The 23426-nt window shown below is 37.0% G+C and overlaps 2 protein-coding genes across 3 annotated transcripts; both read right to left on the minus strand.

The window, feature by feature from the left end:
- Window positions 1–2369: 2369 nt before the first annotated feature.
- On the minus strand, window positions 2370–18677 carry LOC130714636 (peroxisomal ATPase PEX1). Of its 2 annotated transcripts, XM_057564554.1 has the most exons (17): window positions 18381–18677; window positions 18123–18296; window positions 17250–17349; window positions 15919–16401; window positions 14137–14871; window positions 13260–13351; window positions 11593–11666; window positions 11260–11479; window positions 9319–9412; window positions 9051–9205; window positions 7908–8138; window positions 6961–7161; window positions 6270–6395; window positions 6135–6196; window positions 4511–4628; window positions 3126–3410; window positions 2370–2635 (listed from the first exon to the last, which is right to left on the minus strand). In XM_057564554.1, exons 1-17 carry the CDS (start codon window positions 18591–18593, stop codon window positions 2597–2599), a joined length of 3402 nt encoding a protein of 1133 aa, XP_057420537.1. In that variant the 5' UTR covers window positions 18594–18677; the 3' UTR covers window positions 2370–2596. The 2 variants fall into 2 exon arrangements, with proteins under 2 accessions (XP_057420537.1, XP_057420538.1); XM_057564555.1 differs by lacking the exon at window positions 18381–18677 and having other exon boundaries at window positions 17254–17349; window positions 18123–18141.
- Window positions 18678–19753: 1076 nt separating this feature from the next.
- On the minus strand, window positions 19754–22710 carry LOC130715358 (uncharacterized). The gene is made up of 5 exons (XM_057565443.1): window positions 22440–22710; window positions 22154–22343; window positions 21165–21362; window positions 20353–20547; window positions 19754–20277 (listed from the first exon to the last, which is right to left on the minus strand). The coding sequence occupies exons 1-5, from the start codon at window positions 22520–22522 to the stop codon at window positions 20143–20145; spliced, it is 801 nt and encodes a 266-aa protein (XP_057421426.1). The 5' UTR covers window positions 22523–22710; the 3' UTR covers window positions 19754–20142.
- Window positions 22711–23426: the final 716 nt, after the last annotated feature.

Genomic DNA, 23426 nt, shown 5'->3' on the forward strand with positions numbered 1-23426 from the left:
ATTCTGTTCAAGTCCCCCCCTCAGTCTATGTAACTCAGTACAACTATAGCTTGGTTTTCCTTGCCATAGGCATGACCCCACCATGGTATCAAAAGTTTTGGGTGAGTGTTGGATTTTCTGCATGTTTGCAATTGCTAATGAAGATGAAACACGGGTACCAGCAAATGTCTGAATATCAATTCTACTCTTCACTCCGATGTTCTCTCTGCCCCTGGGAGTGTCTTTACTTGGAATAACTTCTCTCACCCCATCCATATGCAATTCAGGCCTGGGTAGTTCTAGCTGACTCACATACACTGGAGAAATAGGAGAAGGGAGAATGATTGATGCTCTAGGGTGAAGAACGTAAGCTGCCCCCTGTTCTCCATCTGCATCGTTCCCAACTTGAGCCAATATAATTTCAGAATTTATTTTACTGAAAGGCTTGTTTTGTATACTTACTGTTGGGCCATGGTACCTTGTGTCAAACACTGGGCCCAAGTTATTTAAATAACACTCTATTCTGCCCTGAGCACTTTGAGGTTTTTGAAACAATTTTTGTATTACAACACAACTACTAACCTGTTGGGCCAAGCCCATTAGGTCAAAAGTGGAGCTCAAATGTTAAAATTCCGGTTTTACCCTTTCCTGGGTTTTGATTCCCAAAACGCAATCCTTTTTCGCTTTTGATGCTACCTCTTCCAAGGTCGCATCTGTTTGCTTCTCCTCAGCCACTGCTTGTGAAACCCAGTTCGGCGGCTTGGGTGGTGGTCGCCGATTAGCCATGGTGGTCAACCTTGCCGGAGCTGAACCGCGATCTTGACGTTCCGTAACCTTGGTCAGATTCCCCACCACGTGAACCCCTGCTACTAAAACCAGATCCGGTGGTTTAGGTGGTGGTTGCTGCTGGTTCCTTTTTGCTCCAGCTTCTTCCTCCGGCGTAGTTACGATGATCTTCGTCGGAATCGCCTCACTTCTCTTGTTCTCTGAAATTCCGTCATTTTCGAGCCGTTCATCTTCACTGCTATGAAACTGGACCCATTCTTCACACCAATTTCTTCTCAATTTCAGGTTGGTGGCTTTGGCTGTTCTGGCTTCATCCCTCTGAGTTTCTTCCTCCCCTGTATCTTGAACGGGATCTGGTAGGAACGAATCAGAATCTGGTTCGAATTTTCTTAGTAATGCTATCACAAAATCCATCCATGTTGCCCTCTGATTTCTTCTTTTCCAGTCGTACCACCAAATCAGCGCATCATGTGTCAACGCCTTCGCTGCCTCTGAGAATTTCTTCTCTTCGGATACTCCTTTGGCCTCACAGTGTTGCTCCACTGTGATGATCCATCCATAAGCCCATCTCCCATCAAACTCTGGAAACATCTTCATGAATCAATGGCTACCACAGCACCTAGATCGGTGCTCTGATACCAATGTTAGGAACCAGAAAATAGCACAATGACTGAGAGTGAAAATAGAATAGATGAACACTGAATCCTCTGGAAAATACCCAGAAGCAGTGTTTTAGGGAATTACAAATAACAGTAGAAAATTAAAGATAAGAAACTGAGGCAATTCGAGAGTGCCTCTACTCTCCCAAGCCTAATCCCAAATCAAGCCTACCCTCTCTCTCACACAATACATGCTTATATAATCCCCAATCTCTCTCTCTCTCTACCTGCACAACTCATGCCACCTCAGCAGGCGGTTACTCCTCTCAAGGGAAAAGATTTGGTGCATTGCACCTCTTCCTCTTACTTTCATGGACTCTAGTAGTATTGGGCCTATTCCTAATAATTGGGTTCCTATCAGAAGAGCTTCATAAGTGCTTGAATCCAGGGATTGCAGAATCCAAATACTGGTAGTGCTTTATTCCTTAACCACTGGCCTTGCCCACTGCATATAGGATTCAACTGGATACACAATCAGTTGATCAAGTTGAGACCAACATGGTATAAGGTAAGGGAACTGCCAAGACTGCTGCTACTTAAACCAATTTGCCAAATTACAAAGCAGCAAATAAATCCTCAAAGCATATCAACTTCTGTGTAGGGCTTAGTACATTCTGCAATGAGCAAATCGGCTGATCACTCTGAGACTAACACGATATAAGGTAGGCGACGAGACTATGGCAATAAGCTGCAACTTAACCAACTTGCAAAATGACAAAGCAGCAAATGAACCCTCAAAGCATATATTAACTTCTCTGTGCCAAGACAGGGGCAAGTATATTCTCCACTGAATTTCCAGTAGATGATTGGGTCATCAATACAAAGACTAGAGGAACCCTTGATGGTTGACAATACGTAAGATTTCCTCTAATCTTGGTCTTCTGGTCAAGGGTTTCTTAAGGCCATTGCTCCCCAATAAACTTTGTAATTTCACATGACCAAAAATAAAATGAGAAAAAAAATCTTGGATTTACTTTTTTCTTATCTATTTTATTCGTCACATTCTTGTAGATATTGCACTTTCTAAATACAACAAATGATGAATTGAACCAAGTCAGACTCCTGTACAATATTAATGAAGTGTAAATGAACATCGGAGGCCTCTTCGGGAGAAAAAGAATCCCAGAGAGCAGCTTCTACCACATGAACAAATTCCACCGCATTACTTATTGTCACGCTAGAGTTGCCCTCTTGCCTTTTGCATCCCTTGACTGCAGACATTATTTGTTCATCAAATAAAAGTGGCTAAATAAAATAACTCCGTTAACAGAAAATTAAGGTGAACATCACACTACAGCCTTTAACATTTCAAAATTATGAGGGCTTTAAGTCTTTAACCAGTTGAAAAAATACAGTATTTAATATATTTTGAACTCACATGAAGATTTTTTCCTTGACTAATGATAAAGCTATGATTGTTATGCTGGCTCTTTGAAATATTATTGGAAGGATTACATTCCGTGAAGTGATGTGTACAAAATTATGACCATTGATCAGAAAATCAAAGCTTGAGGTTGTAAAGAGAGAAAGGAGTAGGAATGGGAGAAGGGTAAATTGTAAGTTGAGTAGGGGCATTTTCCCCCAAACCCAGTATAATGTAGCAGTTCCCCTGATTAAATGTGTATGTAAACACAACCATCCAATATGACTTAACAGAAAGACAGAGATTGAGATGGAAAATAGGAGAGGGAGAGCAAGAACCTGGGCAGCAACGGATCTCTTTGAATCCAGAAACTGGTGATAAATACTGTAGAGTCTTCTTTTCTCTTCTTCTGAAACAGATGGTCTAGCCTTGGATGCGGTGAGCTTCAGAAGAGCATCAGTAATCACTGGTGTTTTCAATGGCCTAGAGGCGTCAACATTGTCTAGAATATCGTGAACTGCTGCAAGCTGCGCATCTGAGAGAAGAGCTTGGAGATCAGCTCCACTGAATCCCTCAGTCATATTAGCTACAGTACCCAAATCAATATCACTGGCCATTGGTAACTGCATAATTAGAAGCACTCATTTTAATCGAGTCGATAAAGCATCGGGTATCAAAGATCATAGATGCTAAAGAACTGGTAAATCCACATGAGATAACACGGTAACTCCTACTAGTAAAAGCATGTCTCGAAGTAAAGCTCCCTTGCAAAACTCAGAAATATCAAAATATATGCTGGGTTAACGACCATCTTGACATTCTACACATCTCTGGTTGAAGTCAATGTTATCTCATCAACAGAGACACCCAACCACAAACACATTTCCAAACTAAAACACTTAAAAATGTCCTTATCATTCTTTTGGCAATGTTGTTTTCAGTCATCTATATTACTAAAGCTCTTTGATCAATTATGAATGCATCAGTATGTTTTTCATTAAAAACGGTGGTCTTCTCATAAAAAAATATGAAAAATCAGGAAATTTCAAAAGCTTACATGGAATATGTTGTAATACCATGATATTATTATGAGATGTTATAATATCATGATAATATTATGAGATATTAATTTCCTTATTTATGTGATTTGTATAAAAAAATTAAAGCAAATGATGTTGTTACATTTATTGAATTTATAAATGTAATAAGTATTTTTGTATAGATTTTACATTCAAGTCATCTCTCCAAAATGAATAGAGAAATGATGGTGGACAAAAGAAAACCCCACCAACCCACATACACAAAAAAAAAAGGAGTGGCTGAGAAACTTTCGGCTGTGTAAAGCAATGGATGAAAATTTCACATCCACTTATTTAATCTTCTTTCACGTTTTTGTTAGGCTCTACCATACATCTACCATTGCTCAAGAAAATGCTCCTTTCAACATAGACGCTTCAGTTTGTTTTATTAAACTTGAATGGCATCCATTATACACATTAAAGAGTCTAGAATTTTTCAACCTAGACTGCAATAGCCCTCTGGAAAAAAATATAACAAAAACACAGAATTCCCAGCACTATTACCAAATATATGAACATGTAAAACAAGTAAACAACTTATCCCAAAACATTTAAATCACATGTAAAAGTCCCAACAAGATACATAATAAATTTGCAAATAAGAACCAAAAGATGACCATACTCAAAGTTAAGCTTGTGCATACCTTTCTAGAAAGTACTGTAAGGATTTCCAATCTCTCATGCCAAGATGGAAAGTCACAAAACAGAAGCCGATCTAATCTACCCGGTCTCAATAGTGCTGCATCAAGTAAATCCGGTCTACTGCTTGACATGAGAAACAAATATCAGAATAGCCAATAATTAGCTTAGAGCCTTAATCGACTATGATTCGACAATTTGGTATACGGAATCAATTTGAAACCTGCCCGGAATATTTAATATGACTTCAGTAAACCCCAGCTCCAGAATGTTAAAGTAAAACTTCAACAAAATGGATTTTACTATGGATCACAAAAAAAAAAAGTTGACACATTCATGGTTGATTCACAAAGACAACAACAAAGGAAATATTGGGATTATGTGCTGAGAGCCAAAAATAACAGAATATAATCCAAGACAAACTTTTCTGATTTCTCCAACTCTACCATAAAAAGAAAAAAAGAACATCCCACTCCCTCTCCAGTTACAGTACTACACAAATAATATGCTTGAATCCTGTTGATAGGAAAGTCAAACCCGCTGAAAAAGTTCATTATGCATTTTTTATGTGGGAAAATGTGACTGCAGTTGCAGGACTATTTAAGGTGATAGTTGCAAACTTACAATATCTTTTTCATCAAAGGGCTATTTTCCTTTCGAAATACTTTTAGGAATTTTTTTTTGGGGGGGGGGGGGGGGGCATGGGTGAGTCCTAGTTTGGAGTAGTTTAAGAAGGTTTGGTAAAAAGGCTTAGCTGAAACAAAAAGGTGGCTATGCGATTTACTCAGTTCTTTAATAGATTTGGTCAAAGTGGAATGACTGCATCTTTAAAAGATGTCTCCCTGCCACTAAACTTATTATGGAGAAGGATTTTGTCAACGACTTCAGCACATAGCTATTTCAAAGAAATTGCTCTTCAGAATATGCAGAAGATGGGCAGCTTTTCCAAATGCTTGAGTTTTTCCTTTCTTTCCGTGTTCATTGTTGAACCAAGATTCTAGACTTCTCCATTTGAGTATAAATAGAGTTAGAATAGTATAAATAAGAGTATTCTCGTTAGGTTAGGATTTATGTTTTGAAGTATTGGAGTTTGTAGAAAGGTTTCAGCCTCGGAAGGGATTCTCCCTTGGAAGAAGAAGGCTCATAATCCTTTATTTTTACCATCAACTGTGTATATTTTTATTTAATACTCAATTTTGACTTTTTTACTCATTGAATTGTTTAGTTTTCAGTACAAAAATGTTTTAGTTCCAAAAGGATAAAAGCTAATTATGATACCAAATATAAGCTCACTTGATTTTATCAAATTAAGTATATGGATTAATTTCAAGCTGCACTGTTCAACAAATTCAACCTGTTTATTAATCACATCAGATGGATTGACCCTTTTCTGCATTTAAAGCACCACATGACAAACCCAAATTTTTTATTAGAGAATATTCAGAGTCCGTGATCAAATTGCCCTCCCTGTAAGTATTCTAAATTAAATGTAAACTAGAAGCAAATCAGAGTTGAACCTATAGCCTTGTTTTCATTCTTTCATCTATTCAACTTTTAATCGTTCATCTCTGACACAATTTCAATTTTTTTGTTTTATTTTAACAAATGAATACATGCTTGGAAACTAACCTGGTTGCAGCAAACACAAATACACCAGTTAAAATCTCAACACCATCTAACTCGGTCAAAAACTGTTAAAAAATATATTGAGGTCAGATTGTACTCAACAAAGTATAAAATAAAAGGTGACCAATGTATACTGACTTGATTAACAACACGATCAGTTACTCCAGTATTGTCATGCCCTCTCTTGGGAGCAATAGAATCAAATTCATCAAAAAAGAGCAGGCATGGAGCCGCAGCAGTTGCCTTAGAGAATACATCCCTAACCTGAAACCAGCATTTAAGACATTCAAAGAAAAATTAATCAATTCAGATGAAGGACCAATAAATATTATACATCAATAGGCTAATACATCCATTCAATGTGACTGTATAAAAAGCTAGTTATGAGTCCATAAGACACTAACATTCAGAAAAACTTCTTTTATATTTTACAGAGACTATGAGTGCGTTTGTTTCAGTTTTTCTTTAAAAATCACTTTTTTTAATTAATTTTTTTTTTCAACTTTTTAGGTGTTTGTTTAAGCTTTTTAAAAAATCATAAATTTTTAAAAACTGAAATCAAATTATTTAAAAAATCTACTTTGATTAGCTTATAAATAAAAAGCTATTGTGATAGGTAAGAGGAAAAAAAAGTGCTTTTAATTAGTGTTACCAAACACAAATCAGCTTATGCTTTTCTTAAAAATCTCTAAAAAAATAATAACCTTTTTATACAGCTAAAGATTTTTTTTAAAAATTTGAAACAAATGCACTCTAATTGGATTGAGGAACATAACAGAAACCAGCATACACTGATAATAGCCTAAAGAAAGCATTATTGGCTTCTTACAGCTTGCTCAGAAGCACCAATGTACTTGTTTAACAGCTCTGGCCCTTTAACTGAAATGAATCGAAGCGAAGAAGCAGCAGCAGCAGCACCAACTATGTGAGTTTTGCCACAACCAGGAGGACCATATAAAAGGACATTCGAACGTAACCTCAATGGTGCTTGTGCAAAAGTTTTTGGAAATTTTGATGGCAACTCTATCATCTGGAAATAATTTAACAAAATAATGCAAACATACAATTAGAGGAAACATGAAGCAAAAAAACATGAATTAAATCATCAATAAACTACAAGACAAGAATCATTGAGCATCAAAGAATCCTCTATCCTAGGATAACCGAACTTTGATACAGGACCTAATTGCCTGGGCTCATTTCAGATATTTGAATATGTTACTAACAGCATCCCATTGAGTAGCTCTAGCCACTAGGTTATCAAATGAACTGACTGACTAAGCTCACTGAGAAAGAAATATATGTCAGGGTCATACTGATAACTCAGCTTTCCTACTATTGTAATATATGCTTTTAGATCACTGAATACATCTCCATCTCCATATTCACTTCTCAATATTTTTTCTTGGTTGATAAGAGAATAAATAAATTAAAACGAAGAGAACACAACACAAATACTTCAGAGGATAAACAATTCCATAAAGAAATAGCAAAAGAACAATATAACAGTTTAAGTGTTGAACAATATTGAGCAACCACAGAAGAACAGTAAAAGAACAGATGCGGAGTTGATTCTTAGCATGAATCACACATATTATACCCATGTCAGTGGAAAATGCCTTGTCAGACAGAATCTTTCCGGGGACTCCATCAAGATTAAGCATTCATAAGGGTCCTTACAAATATAATATTATCACATAAAATCTGTACAATGAAATTGGGACACACAAAATAAACTAGAGAACAAAGGTGTTCAAATATTTCATAAATTCAGACCTCCTTAATAGCATTTTGTATATCAACAAGACCACCCACATCATCCCATCCAGAACGGCCATCATCAGAAGCAGATTTTGTGATGTCACGCATTGCAACTGGAAGAAAATCATGCATTGCCTGAGAGAAATCCTCCCTTAGTAAAGCTGGATTCTCATGCTCATAAATAGTCGCATTAGCTGGAAGAAAACGGCAAACAGCAGCATGTACAGTTCTGTCAACTAATATTTCCTGGATAGAGTGAAACTAGTTAATATTTGCATCCATGCAGCTCAGACATAGTTATGGATAGTTCATCCATTAATAATACTCAAATGGCCAACCAAGCATACACAAAAGAAAGTGTTGGTTCATGAGATGCAAATGAAGCCGCATAAGTTATAATTATGCTGGGTAGATGGAAAGAATATATCATTTTGGTGTTTTTCAAGTTATGATAAAGTAACTTAACACTCCTTATCTCTAATCTAGACCATTTATTAGCAAAAGTTCTGCAGGAATACTAAACTGAATGCTTCATAAACAAATGCACAAACTCCTCAGTGGCTGACATGTAAACAAGCTAAAAAAACAACTCCAAAGTTTATGTAAGCCAAGAAATATGCAGTGGAATGTCAATCTCAAACAATCTTTCTTTCATTCTCTCTCTCTCTCTCTCTCTACTTATCTATCTATCTATCTCTCTCTCCATTGTTTACCCCATAAATTATGCTGCTTATATATTCCCTCATAAACAAATGCATAAACTCCTCAGCTCCCTTCTACTACCACCAAAAAATGGGCTGACATGTAAACAAGCTAAAAGAAAACAACTCCAACGTTTATGTAAGGCAAGAAATATGCCGTGGAAAGTCTATCTCAAACTATCTTGCTTTATTCTCTCTCTCTCTCTCTCTCTCTCTCTCTCTCTCTCTCTCTCTCTTCAATATTTAACCAAAACATTGTGCTGCTATTTTATTCACACACTCTCTCTCTCTCTCTCTCTGAAAACAACTGTAACTTATTGAAGATGTAAAGCAAGAAATCTGCAGTGGAATGTATATCCCAAAACTGCCCTCCTTATCTTCTCTCTAAATTTCTCTACAAACGGAACATGTGACATATGACACATATGAACAAAGCTAACAATGGCAAGTGGAATACCAGATCATAACCATCATAACCATCACATTTTACAGCAACATCAAGCAGGACGTCATCATCACATTGCAAGTGACGCCTTTGTATTTCATGTTTTAACATAGCCTTGCGCTCGGAAGCTGCAGGAGCGGGCAGCCTTATGTGAAAGTCAAAGCGTCCTAACAAAAAAAAAAAGAAATTAGCAGCTAAAAAAATTGTATATTAATAGCCAATATTCCTTTTAGATTTTACTAAAACAAAAATGACTAATTTACACTCAAAAGCTGCAAACCTGAAGAGCTCAAAGATTGTGGTATGCTCTCCAGGGATTGAATGGAAGCTAAGAAGGCTATTGGTCCAAATCCACATGATTTTTGCCTCTTCTCCTGTTCAGACAAAGGCAATAAATTCATGATTGAATTCAGAAAAAAAACACCGACTAAGAATGCGTCAGAATCTAGAGATAGAGAGATAGCAAAAAGTAGAGAAACTATTTAAGTAAGAAGCAGCCTGTTTGTCTCTGATTATTTCATGAAATAGTGACATTTTAAAAATAATTACTTTGTTTTTCTTTAAATAGGTACCAACACAATAATCAGTTTTTCTTTCTTCTATAGTGCTGGTACCTATCAGTATATGATATTATCATCACTGGCAGTTCTTCAGCCCTTATGAACAACTTTATCTCAAAGCTCAATTTGGTCTTTCTCCTCAAACAGCTCGGGTAGCTTGAACATTTCCTAGGAATTGAAGTTAAATCTCTTAGTGATGGCACTCTAGTCCTCACTCAGTTCAGGTACATTCGAGACCTATAGGCCAAAGTAAATATCTCCTATGGTGAGAAGCTCCAAATTCCACATAACAGGGGGTGTTCCTTTTATGGATCCATTGCGGGTTCCTTGCAATAATTGACTATTACAAGGCCTGAACAGAGTTACTCAGTCAAAAAAGTGTGTCCTTTTATGTCTTCTCTCCATGATTCACATAGGACAGCAATTAATGCATCTAGCACTAATTCAAAGGCCATGTCACTTCTGGCTTCTTCTCAAGCCTGCTTCTCCAGACTCTCCTTTATCTCTTCATGGGTGTAGTGATGCTGATTAGGCCACGGATCCTGACGATCGTCATTCTACCTCAGGTGCGTGTATCTTCTTAGGCCCATATTGATTTTTTGGCGGTCCTGAAAGCAGACTGTTGTATCTGGCAGTAGTTCTGAAGCTGAATACCGCAGCCTAGGCTTAAGTAGCTGCAGATATGTTAAGGATCCAGACTCTATTACATGGTTGAAAGTTGTCAATCTCAATACTGCTCCTTCCATCTTTTGACAAGTGTATCACCATTTCACTTGATTATAACACTATCCTACATGCTAATATTACATGGAGTTAGATATCTTATTTTTTAGAAAAATTGTCATCAATAGACAACTCACTGCCCAGCATATCCCAGCAGACCTTCAGCTAGCCAATACTTTGTCAAGGAGACGAGGACACTGCCGACTGTCAGATTCACAAAACAGCATTATAAGCTCAACATGTGTGACCTTAGATTAGTCTCACGTCGAGGTGGTAATATTGGAGTATATGTATTAGTATGAAGAATGAACCAATTCTTCTCTAGCCAGGAACAGTTTCGGTTATGATTAGCTAGGAATAGTTTCAGTTATGACTATGAGTAGTTACTTACAACTACTAGCTTCCTATCGTGTAAGTTGTAATCATTGACAGATATACAGAAAATCAGATTCATAATCATATTCCTCTCTTCTCTCATAAATCTAATAGACAGCATTTATTTCTACATAGGAGTACAAGAAAGCTTGAAGTGCTACGCGAATGTTTTAATGGAAAATAGACTTGAATTTAGTGATGCATAATTGCATATGCTTTTAATTTTAAATATAATTTTGCCTTTTAGGTCCAGTAAAAGACTTGCTCTTAATCTTTTTCTCCCTTCTCACCTCTATTCCCCTTTTCTGTTTCAATTATATATTCCTTATATTACTAAAGTATTGCAGACATCAGAGAAGTATATACTGTCTTCCCCTTCCCATTAATAAATTATTTCAACAAAAACAGAAAGCTGATTCAAACTAGCCTATCAATGAAAGGTGATACCAACCACAGGCCACATGCTTCAAAATGCCAGAACTTTTATCAACATTTGACATGCAGTTGTTACATGGAGCAAACATGAATCAGCAGCAAATAACACTAAAGGTATAACTTCTTACGCCATATTCATCCATGATATCAACCAGAAAATCTGAGAGTCCAGCAACAGATGTTGAAGGCTGAGATCCCTCTGAGTCATGTGTAGAAACTATGCTATCCAAATCATCAAAGATGACAATGGAAGGTGCATGGTTTATGGCTTCATTTATATGGTTCGCAATTTCTTGACGAATAATTGGGACCTTCTCCAAAGCAAGTTTTGAGCAGGAAACAAAAATTCTGCATAGCATTGAACACTGAAAATTTTAATAACTAAACAGGAGCAATTTGATATATAGAAGACAGGGATAAAAATCAGAATGGAATGACTAAATTAGAATTAACATTAATACATGTGTGCTAAGATGTCTTTATGATTCTCAAGGGATTTTGCCAAAGTCCTTGCTAATATAGTCTTCCCAGAGCCCTGGAAGAAAATTATTCAAAATTCCAAATGTCAAATGCTTTGAAGATTCACTCATGCCGGATCAGTAATCTAAAGGAAAATAAGAAAGCATCATTACGCATAATGTGGAATCTTAATATACGAGATGGATACCGAGCTCAAGACCAACACAGCAGCCAGTCTTGCACTTTGTGGGGTGATGAGTACTGCGAAGCAGCACTAAATAAATCTTTTACCAATTCGAGGCTTTTTGGTGAGCGTCAATTTCTTCAAAGGTTATATTTAGTAAAAAAAAAACAAATCTTGAAGATCATTTTCAAGTTTACTTCTTAATAAAGTTATTAAGTACTGCTAATAGTTAAAGTTATGAGTTCGAGTTAGATTATTGAGTATATGGCCCCAAACCATATGTACTTGTATCTCGTACCTTGTACTACATATCGTAGTTCATTCTTAACCTAGAAATATATATATAAATATATATTATATACATATATATATATATATATATATATATTTCACCTAGTTGATGGGGATGGTGAGAACTACGTGTAGTGAAATTTTTTGTTAAGGTCAGGGTTGGTTGGTCCCTTTACCTGAAGGGAAGCAAGCTATTGGGTGTAAGTGGCTTTACACCACTAAGTCAATCTTGATTCTATGGAAGGGCTCACTTGAAAGCTTGGTTGATATCCAAGAGGTAACCCTATGGGGTTTACTACACTGACACATTCTCAACTGTTCCTAAACTCTCCTATTTTCACATTCTCATTTCTCTTTCTGCTACTAATCAGCGGCCTTTGTTCCAACTAGATGTCAAGAATGTCTTCTTACATGGTGATTTACATTTTACAGGATGAGGTGAACTTGAAGAAGCCACCTGGGTTTGTTAGTTAGGGGGAATATGGAGAGATGTGTTGACTAAAGAAGTCATTTTATGGTCTAAGCCCTAAAGCAATAACTTAGGTGTTGGTTTGGGAGATACAATGATGTGGTTATGAAGTTCAGAGTCGGACTAAGAAGAATTGACAACAGTCATACAATGTTTTTCAGACAAACTAACAATGGTTTGTAGTGAAGGCATTGGCAACTTAAAGACTTTTGTCAAAATTTCAAAACAAAGATCTAGGAATCTTGAAACACTTCTTGGGCATTAAAATTGTGCACTCAAATCATGTGAAGTATGTTCTGAACCAGCTAGCTGAGATCGGTCTTATGGGATCCAAACAATGTGAGACCCTGTGGAGCCAAGAATGAAATTTACAACATATGGAGTTTCTTTCTCTAACCCATAAAAGTATATAAGACTAATTGAGTAAACCAAACTGTCTAACTGTCACCAGGCTACATATTGCTTTCCCTATAAGTATTGTAAGTCAGTTTATGTCCTCCTAAAATCGCACTCATTGGGGAGCACAAATCTGCATGGTCAAGTATTTGAAAAAGCTCCGGGAAAAGGCATTGTATATAGGGATGGAGGAATGCCATTGGAGGCCTTTTTAGATGTTGATTGGGCGGGATCCCCTCTGGATCAAAAAACCACAAGATGTTGCATATTTAGGGCAGGTGATTCGATATACAACTTCAATAAAAAATTAAAATTTAAATCATACGCACTGGAGGTCCATATATTAGAACATGTCCAGGAAGTGGCAAGTTGTATGAGCCAAACCACAAACCAGATGCTGAAGATAATAATACCAACATCCCTGTAAGCAGCAAAAAGGGAATGTTAAAAATCATTCAGGGAACTGCAGTACAAGAGGCTGCAATGTAAAAGGATTGGGACAAATACAATCAGAACAATTGCTATTTTAGGGCACATTATAAATATCAGCAACAGTTTCCACATGATTAAGGTTTAGGTGTCAGCGTTATGCCTTACAGTGTGTTTAAATCTACAAGACTTGAATAAACTGAACAGAAAACATAGAATTCATAGATTGAAATGTTTACAAGAGGGTAAAATATTTATAGCAGTCCTTAGCTTCTCATAGAAGCTGTTTGGAGGTTACAGCTAAAGGCTGAGTCAGCATAACAACCTGCTCACTCAGCATAACAGAAAGCATAGTAAACTGAAACTTATAGCTAACTGTAATATTGAACCAAACTGAATACTAACTCAGTGAATATGTCTCTTCTCTTTCCTTCTCCTTTCAAATCAGACAACTAATCATCATAGTGTCTGACTAGCAAGAAAAAAATTCTTCAACTCCCTAACAATACAATTTGTGAGCTCAGAAAACAAGCCAGCAAATGCTCAGTTTAGGGTCATGTTCAATCATAACTTGCAAACAATTTTCTTATCCCCTTTGCTTTCTGTTATGTCTAAGTACATATCATATAGACTTTTCCCAACTTGGCATGTATCTAGCCACAATAATGATAGAACCAATGCAAAAAAGTATCATTAAGTTTTATTTTAAAAAAGAATAATCATGAGTAACAAATCAATAGGAAAATTAATGGAAACTTCACCAGAAGAGAAACCTACTATTGATAACATCAGAAGCAGTTTTCTCCATCCAGTCAAGAGAAGATACATTTGAGCTAACGGGGTCTTCAGGGGCTCTCTCTTCTACAGAATTAATAGACACAGGATCCCCAAGTTTCATCTGTCCAAAAAGCTTAAAATCCCCATCATTGATGTTATTGAGTTTTCCTCCAAGAGCAACTTCGTATGCGTTTAGTCTCCTGTGATGCAGATGTTCTTCACCGAAGGTCAATAAAAATAACATTTCAGCTGCCTTGCCACTATTCTCTGAAGAATTATCAGCCAGCTGGACCTTTCCATCACTGCCAAGCTTGTAACAGCTTAATTCAAATTGAAGCAAGGTGTTACGGCCCATAACCAATGAATTAACCTCCATACCCGTAATGGAAGTAATTGCCTCAAGCTGTGCAATATACCATAGTTTTACAAGACTTTGTAATCCCTTTTGATTCTGAAACTGCTTTGCAGCCTCTTCTTCTGCTTTGGAATCGGATTCATCAGAAAGAGCTGCAGTAAATGCATGTTGGATTGACCAATCTAAAGTATCCACAATGACACCTGAAGTAGCTTTTGCATGCAATTTTTCATCACTGTGATTCTTCTGGCCATGTAAAACTTCTAGACCATCTTTCTCAACAGCCATCTCCTTTCTTAATAGTTTGAATTGGCAATGACAAATAGAGATGGAAGGAATACTTTTTTCCAAAATAACATCACATGCCTTTAAATAAACCCCTGGACAATCACAAAAGCATTATCTTTTAAAACCAGATATCGAAATTTAAAGGACAGATAAACTTTTCAATTGAATATACATTAAATAGCAAAAGAAAAGAGCAAAGTGTGGCATACTGTCCACCTACATAGAGATATAGGCAACATAGACGCTATAGCAAAGTAAGCCTTTTTAATCTATACTGGAAAGAACAAATAGCATAACTAATTAACTATAAAAGAAAAAGAAAATGCAATTTAAACGAAAAAGAAAATGCACTATCAGAGTTAGAGTGTGTCGAAGACCAATTATCCCAAAAGCTTAAGCTGTTGGGTAAAGGACTCCGAATGGTTTTATACTATATTTCTAACACGCATCCTCACGCAAAAGCCCGTTTGGGCTTGAAGCGTGGACAATGCACAGGCCCACATACATTAAGCCTGTAACTCATATAGCACAGAACTCAATCTCTAAGATTATGGTGAAATGACGATATTGAAGCTTTGATTCTCACTAGCCTTACCACCTATCCCTATCCCCAACTCTACCTAGGCTCCTGTCCTCCAATGTATCAAAAGAAAAAAAGGGAAAAGTAACAACATTGGAAAGATTATCCTATCCCATTCCATGTAAAACCACGAGCTTAAAACAAAAAGGGAGACAAAATTCTAACTGATAGAGATAGTAAGGAATCTTGCATTGGAAAATCTAGCATTGCGCTCTAACCCAAGACAACAAATCCATCAAAAAAGCAGCAAACCCTTACACTTCTCTTTTCTCCTAATGCCATGAAAAATCAAACCAAAAGTTAAGTATTAAGGTAAATCCACTGCTTATCAAAATAACAAACAGCAGATTCCCTGATTGCCAATTTGTCATGCTTGATGATGCACTGTCAAAATACACAAATTAGAGACGACAAGTCTCCAAACTACAGAAACAGATAACATAAAAACCATTGACAATTTACTGGGCTGAATATCATACACAATTAAATTTATGCGCATGCATATATTAGACCATAAAATTTTGCGGGCTAAGATAGATATTAGGATAACTTTACGTACATGAATGCAGGCCAGCTCTCAAATAAAGGCGAAGAGACTTAGCTACCATAACATGCCCTTCAGCCACAGATTCTGAAATCAACAGATGAACAAGTGCCTGTCGATACTCTTTCTTGTCAGTACTTCCATTCTCAACTTCATTAAATGCTGAACCACCTTTGGCTTTCATAATATTGGTTCTGGGAATATTAACATTCTCCTTGGATACTCTTGGCACTATTGAAACCAACTGAAGCATATTAAATGAGAAGAGCTTGGCTGTTTCTGGATGTACAAAAGCAACAGAAGTAAGCCCTACATGGAGCTCAACACCTTTGACATGAGTACTGGTAGAGCATAACCCATCTGGATCTTGTACACGGAGCAACATCTTTGCAGTATGCTCTTTATTACAGGATTCCAGATGTGAATCCCCTGCTGAATCCGAAATCCTTTTACGCCTTTTGGGAGCAACAGCAACTTCTGTTCCTGGCATGAGTTGTACTGATAAAGTCTCACATGTTAGATAGGCCTCAGAATATAGATATTTATATATAACTGTTGAGTTAATAATTCAAAAGAGACTTGTTTACGCAGGGATTGTGATAATTCCCCAAGGAAGTGCATAACAAATAACTAAGCATAATACCACCACCACGCCCCAACCCGCAAGAATCATGTTTTGTAGTAATTCTGAAAAACCTATGAGAGAAGATTAAAGTTACAAGAAGGTATATATTTATCCTGACAAGCAACAAAGTAAATGCATTTCAAGAAATAAGTATTTAAATATAAGGTTAACAAACCATTTATGACAAAGTTTCAAAGCAAGGAAACTCATCCCCCCCCCCCAAACACACACACAAATAGATATGTAAATAGTAAATCATCCAAAGGTTTATTTCGAAAAGTAAGATCACTCGTCTGTAATTGCCCAAGTGAACTAGTAAAATAACACGACTATCACAAAACAATAATGCAAAAAAGCTTCCCAATCTCTACATGTGTGAGATAGTAATTCTCGCGAAGCAGCGTGAGAAGCACACCAAATAAAGGCCACAATAAATATATTTAGACTTAAATAAATATTCCACGTAAAATTGATCTCGAATTAAAGAAATAAAAAATAAAATCCTGATCATAAAAAACCAAGGATGCATTTTTACTTCGGCATCTACATTGATAACTACATCTCTATCATGTTTCCCACGACAGTCCAAGATGGATTTAAGTTACATATTAAAAAGAAAGCGTAGAAAAAAAATAATGAAGTGTCTGTAGTAATTATCTTTGCGGATTTAACCAAGCACGTAATGCGTGTGTATAGTAAACGGCAATAGGCATAATCTTACCCACCGCATTCTTCGGGAAAACAGAAGCCACATGAAATGTGATGACAGTATGACCATTCAACCACAAAGGAAATCTCATCCCTTCATGTACAATCCTGATCTGCATCAAGTCAACCACAGCAGCACAGTATTAATTCAACAGAACAGACCACTAAACAACTAGTTTCTTCCCAAACTGATTAAAAACTACACAAACTACAAAAATAATAGAAAACATAAACATGAGATCCAAGATAAAGGACTGAAACTACAATAATGAATGCCTACCTGAAACTCTTAATAGACGCCTCCCAATCCCTAATTAATCTTTTTTTTTGGTCCTTACACGTGTTGACCTTTTCAGTATACGGTGGGGTCCCTCCAAACGGTGGTGGTCCGACAAATGACTTTCCCGGGTTCGATCTTGTGACCTCACCCTTACGGAAATCTAGCTTGCCTACCATTAGACCAACACCTTGTTGGTCCTAATCTCTGAAGCACGGACACGCCTAGGAAGCGGAGTGTCCACATGTTGAACACACGTGCGACAACGACATGTGACGAAAGTCACGACATGCCTGGGACACTGTCCGACACGTGTTATAAGTGTCCGAATAAAAAATTATTATTTTTCGGCTTGGACAGGGCTAGGACACACCTTGAACACTAAGCCGACACTCCTACATAGCTAGACACCCAAAGTCGTGTCCCCATGTCCTACTTGTCTGTGTCGTGTCCTGTGTCCGTGTCAGAGTTCGTGCTTCATATGTCCTAATTTATCTTCCCACTATGGTATTATTGACAACAGGGTTGTGATGTTTACTTCATTTCAGTTGTTTCGATTAAATCACACACTACTATGCCGTGTTCGAGTGAATGAGTAATTGTTCATACCTGATTGAGGATTGCAGCTTCAGCTTGTTCAGAGTTAAGCTCCAATATTTCCCAGTCATCTTCGGTATCCGGCTCGATCGTGACCAGAGAAGCATGCGGAACATTCGAAGCGACTTTGACCTGAACTGCAGCGTGATTCGGCAACGAAACGCATTCAGCAAATTGTTGCGAAACCTACAACAACATAGAAGCACCATGTGTTTGAGAATTGGAAGTGAAAGGAAAAGAAGGGGAAATGGAAGAGGAAGAAGAAGGTACCTCAATGGCGGAAGAAGAAGAAGAAGAAGAAGAAGTGGCACCGGACCAAGCGAGGAACCATGAGTGTGGTGGGTGAGTGAGAGAACGAAGCTCGAGAGCGAGAATATGAGGGAGTGGAGAAGATCGAGTGGATTGTAGGGTTTGGATTAGAGGTAAGGGAAGGGAAACGAAACAGTTGTCTATGCCTCCCACCGCATGTACCTCTAACTCCATGGAATTGGACGAGCACGGTGATGATGAAGAATTGAAACTGGTTAGATAGAGAACTCCGCAAGAGTCAACAATCTCAACATTTTTTGATGGACTGAAATTATTACTTTGTAAAGAAAATTAAATAAAAAATAAATACATCCATCTAATGGAAAATTATTCACCATTTTCTTCATTTAATTAGTTCACATCATCTCTTAACTATGAAGTTGGAGGATTCGATCCTCACCCATAGAAATGAAGCGCATATTGTAGTCAACCGTTTACATTTAAGTACGAACATTCACGAAGATGATATTAGTCATTGTTGTCGGCGATGTATAATCTGGACTCATTAAATAAATTATTATTTCTCTCAAAGTGCTCAAGGATATTAAAAATTTGTGTTAAGTGGGATTGTAATGACTTTGATTAACTTATACAACTAAATGCTTCTTTCTTCCCCTCTCATGTGAGTGTCTATTGTGTTGATTCCTCCCCATATGAAGTTGAAAACTCTCACAACGAGGGATTCCCTCTCTGTAGCTTAGCTTTTGTTTGTGTTAGTTGTTTTTCGAAGAAGAAAAAAATTATTAAAAATAGGGTTAAATATGTTTTTCGTCCCTGAACTTTCAGTGAGATTTAGTTTTCATCCCTCGCCGGAGTAAAAGCCGAGATTGGCCCTTGAACATAAGGAAAATAGCTGGTTTTCATCCTTGCCAAAATGGTGACGCTGACCACCGTGGCCACATGTCCCGGTCAACTTAGAATTTTCTCTAAGATTCTACTTTTTTGAGAATTTTCCCTTGTTCGAGATTTTGATTCTTGAGAATATTGTATTGATATTATTATTTCATTCCATCATTATAGCTGTGACATACTAGCTGTTGTTTTTTTTTTTTAAATTAGGTTGTAGATTTTGTAATTACATTCTACCTACTCTCATCTTTTTTTATGGTTTAGAGCAATTTGCTATTGAAGTTGTCTAAATGACAGGGTGGTTTTACCCTACCCTAGTGACTCAATATGATTTTTATAAAAAAAATAAGGAAAAAAATAATGAAATTCCTTACCCACATATCTTAAATTTACCCTAGAATGAGGTAAATTTACTCTCGTGAGTGATTTAGACAACTCATTTTAAGGATAATCACCCTCTTATTTTACTATTCAGAAAAACAATAAGAAATAAATATCTTGTTTACATTTCACCAAAAATATAACTTGAACATAGTTAAATATTTTATAATGTACAAGAGCCCTCCACTAGTCTATAATTACAGGTCCAGAACAAAATGTATCCAAGTGAGAAAATTGTTGAAAGCAAGTCCACAAAAATGACCATATGTTAGGAATTAGGATTATAAATCCCTAATAATTAGATCCTAACACCATCTGAGGTCAGATTGGTTTAGAAAAACATTCTTATTCAGATGGACAAGGTGCTGGTGGCTAAACCACAGAACAGTAAACATTCTTTCCTTTTGAAGCTTTCTGCCTGTGTTGCAACTTACAAGCACTCTGACATTTTTAAGAGGAGAGTAGCAGCAGAATTAAACCACATCACAGCCATTCATTCTGCCTCAATGATCTGATAGGTCACCATTTTTTCTTTCCATTTTTCCTGGTCTAGATGTTTCTCGTAGAAGGTAGCTTCTTTGTTTGATTTCACCAACAAGGCAGAAGAGCTTCTAGTTCCATAACGCCCCTAAGCACAAAAGAAAGTTCTCATCTCCGCTTAGCACATGTAAAAGCAAGTAATTAATAGGAACATGTCATTTACCAATAATGGAAACTCCACGTCAACAAATACAGAACTGACAGGGAGTTCCCGTTCTGGAGGATAGATCCCAGGTAGCATGTACTCCTCATCTTTAATTGTGTTTGTCATTAGTTTCTCAACCATTTCCTTGATCGGAAACTCACTCTCACCATATTGATCAATAAGCTCTTTGAAACTATGGCGCAGCCGTTCAGCCTGAAAAAAGGAATCACAAAATTGAGCTAGTAATAAATCATGATGATTTTACAAAATGTGTGAAGTTACAAATAAATGTAACAGATGCAACTATAATAGTGCAGTTAACGCAACTTCAAATTGCAGCTAATACAACTTCAATTGTAATTTCGACGTTGATGTACAATATGTTTAGTTAGAAATCATTCTAAAATTGATTTTGAAGTCAGGATATTCTGAGAGAAGCTTTTGTGAGTAACCGTTGGAAAATCTTTCATCCTCTAATTCAAACAGTAGTTTCTGACTTCTAAAACTGATTCTAATGAAAGAGAAGTTAATCCAAACACACTAGTTGAAGTCTTTCAGAATCACTTCTCCCTTCACAAAAGCTAATCTCAGTGATGGTTAGAAAATTCTTCTTCAATGGATTATAAGTTCATAATCAATTATGGAGATAAGCTCGGATTTCAAAATTGATTATGAGGAAAATACACATAGAGATCATGGAAACCATACTTGCATTAGTTTAGACAAGAACCAATGATTATTAGGAAATGGTTAGTTTCATAATGCTCCATAGCATTGTATAATATTTGTGCTATGCTATGTCACAGAACTAAAAACAGAACCGTTTATGCCTTTGGCCAAGTAGCGTCGAGGGCTGAATTGGTGAGCACGTGAACCCCAGGGGCAACAGAAAGAAGATCTGGTTTGGGTCTATTGAACACATAAACCATGGAGGATGTGCTCATATCAGCCAATATGAGGTTAAATCCATTGTACTGGTGCGCCTCTTTGAGAACTTGCTCTGCAAACTCCTCAGGACTCTGATTGCCCTGTTGGCGAATAACAACTGGTTAGTTAATCAATGAATGTCAAGCAAGAATGAGAAGTGCAAATAAGCAAAACAATAATGCAATGCAATCATTCGGGTGTGAGGTAAATGTAAGTGTTCCAGCCGGCCCAAAAGGCTAAGAGTCACAATCACATTTTAACCAGCCCAAAGGTCTCACAATTAAATGAGCACTGTACGAGCATCTTAGATGACTTAGTTGTATGGGCAGATTAGTTGACTTAGTTACGAAACACCTCGTCCCAGGCTCCCAGCTAAGGTTGACCGGTTGCACGACGACCTATTAATTAACAAGCAAGCCGGGTCGTCTCGGGGCAACCTTACTTTCGAAAGACCTTCTACAATGCTTCCTAGAGACCTGCAAAGATAGACTCCGAGAAGGTGTAGTCATTCATTTACATAAAACTCTCCATTCTTTTTAGATTTTGAGATTCTCTCTTTGCTCTCGCCGACTTGAGCATCGGATTGTCTTATGCAGGTACACCCAGCGCGTGTCAATGCCAGCTCCGTCGCACAAGCTAAGTCAATCCAAGCCCCTCACTACCACAGGAGACAAGGAGAACCGAGCAATCTCATTTCTAAGTGCTCTTAAAGCCCCACAGTTTTCCGTCTTGAAGAATATTATAATTTTGGGAGGTCTATACTCAACCACAAAAGCTAACTCTAGAGTTGAGGATTGCACGACCCTTATAAATGTTATTTATGCTCTATCTCTAACCAATGTGAGACTTCTAAGAACTCATGCAAAAAAAGAATGAGGAGACATGACCTGACCTGGAGGAAACGAAGTGGAAGGTGGCCTCTAGAGTTGGGAGAAGGAAGATTTTGATTTGGGAGTTCCCTAAAATTGGTGAGGAAAGCGACTCTGCCATTTCTTGTGGAACCCAACCAGGTTCCACCGCCGAGCGCATCCCTTCCAGCTAAGATTGTTTCGCCGGGCCACCATGCCAGCGGGTCCGTGGGTCTAATGGAGATGCAAGTGTCAGTGAATGAATGAATAGTGAAATTGTTTGTGGATTCGAAAACACAGTGAAGAGGTGAGGGTGAGGTGACTACTCACCGAGAATGAAATTCGTCCCTGTTGAGTAAGAGGATGAAGGGGTATTTTGGATGAGCTTGCCACATGAACACTGCGATACACATGATGCTTGGGTATTGTTGACTGAATTTCGTTACTGTGTTCTTCTACCCGGATCGTTTCACGCAAGCTCTCTTCATCAGTAATGGCGACAATGGGTTGTTTGAGACTTTGAGATGTATGGAACAATTTTTTGGAAAATCCTAAATTTGTGTTTTTGGAGTTTGGTCAAGTTTGACTTTGTGTATTCAACCACCTTTTGAAAGATGAATAAGCAAGTTTTGGACTTTTAAAAAATGTCAATAGTGATGAATGATTTTGAACTTGAGAATTTAGTAATTCAAGTTAGGACTTGTAGACGAGAGTTTGGTTGAACTTTTAACCATAGAAATCTCATGAATATGCTTAGGAATTAACTAGTTTTGGAAGAAATTGTTTGGTTGCTTGTGAACCATATTTGGTCGTGTATACCACGTAGTGTGTTTGGGGTGAAAATCTCATTTTTTTAAGTTTAGAATTCATGCATGATGCTTAGGTTGTTGTTGAGAAAAAAATTGAGTTTGTACTTGATAAATGTTATGTGTTTTTTGCTTTTTAAGTAAGTGAAAAACTTAATTGCATGAATAGTCTTGTATGATCCTAAGTTTGAATTATATAAATTGAAAGAGAATTAACAGGAAAAATTGTGTTTGTGTTAGTCTATGGGGTCGTGAGCCTATATGTGGTAATGGAAGAAGAAAAGTTTTTGAAAATACTAGTAAACATTTGTGGGAAGTCTTGAAAAGCTACATGATTTATGTGCATTTTTTTTTTGTCAATACATGATTTATGTGCTTGTAGGGTAGAAGGCTCATTCTAATGGGCTTATAGATATTGGACTTTATGAGTATTGAGTCTTATGTTGTTTATCTTTTTATTGGTTAATAAAAAAAATTAAAAAACATAAAACCAAATAAGTTTTTTGATTTT

The sequence above is a fragment of the Lotus japonicus genome, chromosome 4 (genome assembly GCF_012489685.1).
Source record: "Lotus japonicus ecotype B-129 chromosome 4, LjGifu_v1.2".
In the NCBI taxonomy this organism is placed as follows: Eukaryota; Viridiplantae; Streptophyta; class Magnoliopsida; order Fabales; family Fabaceae; genus Lotus; species Lotus japonicus.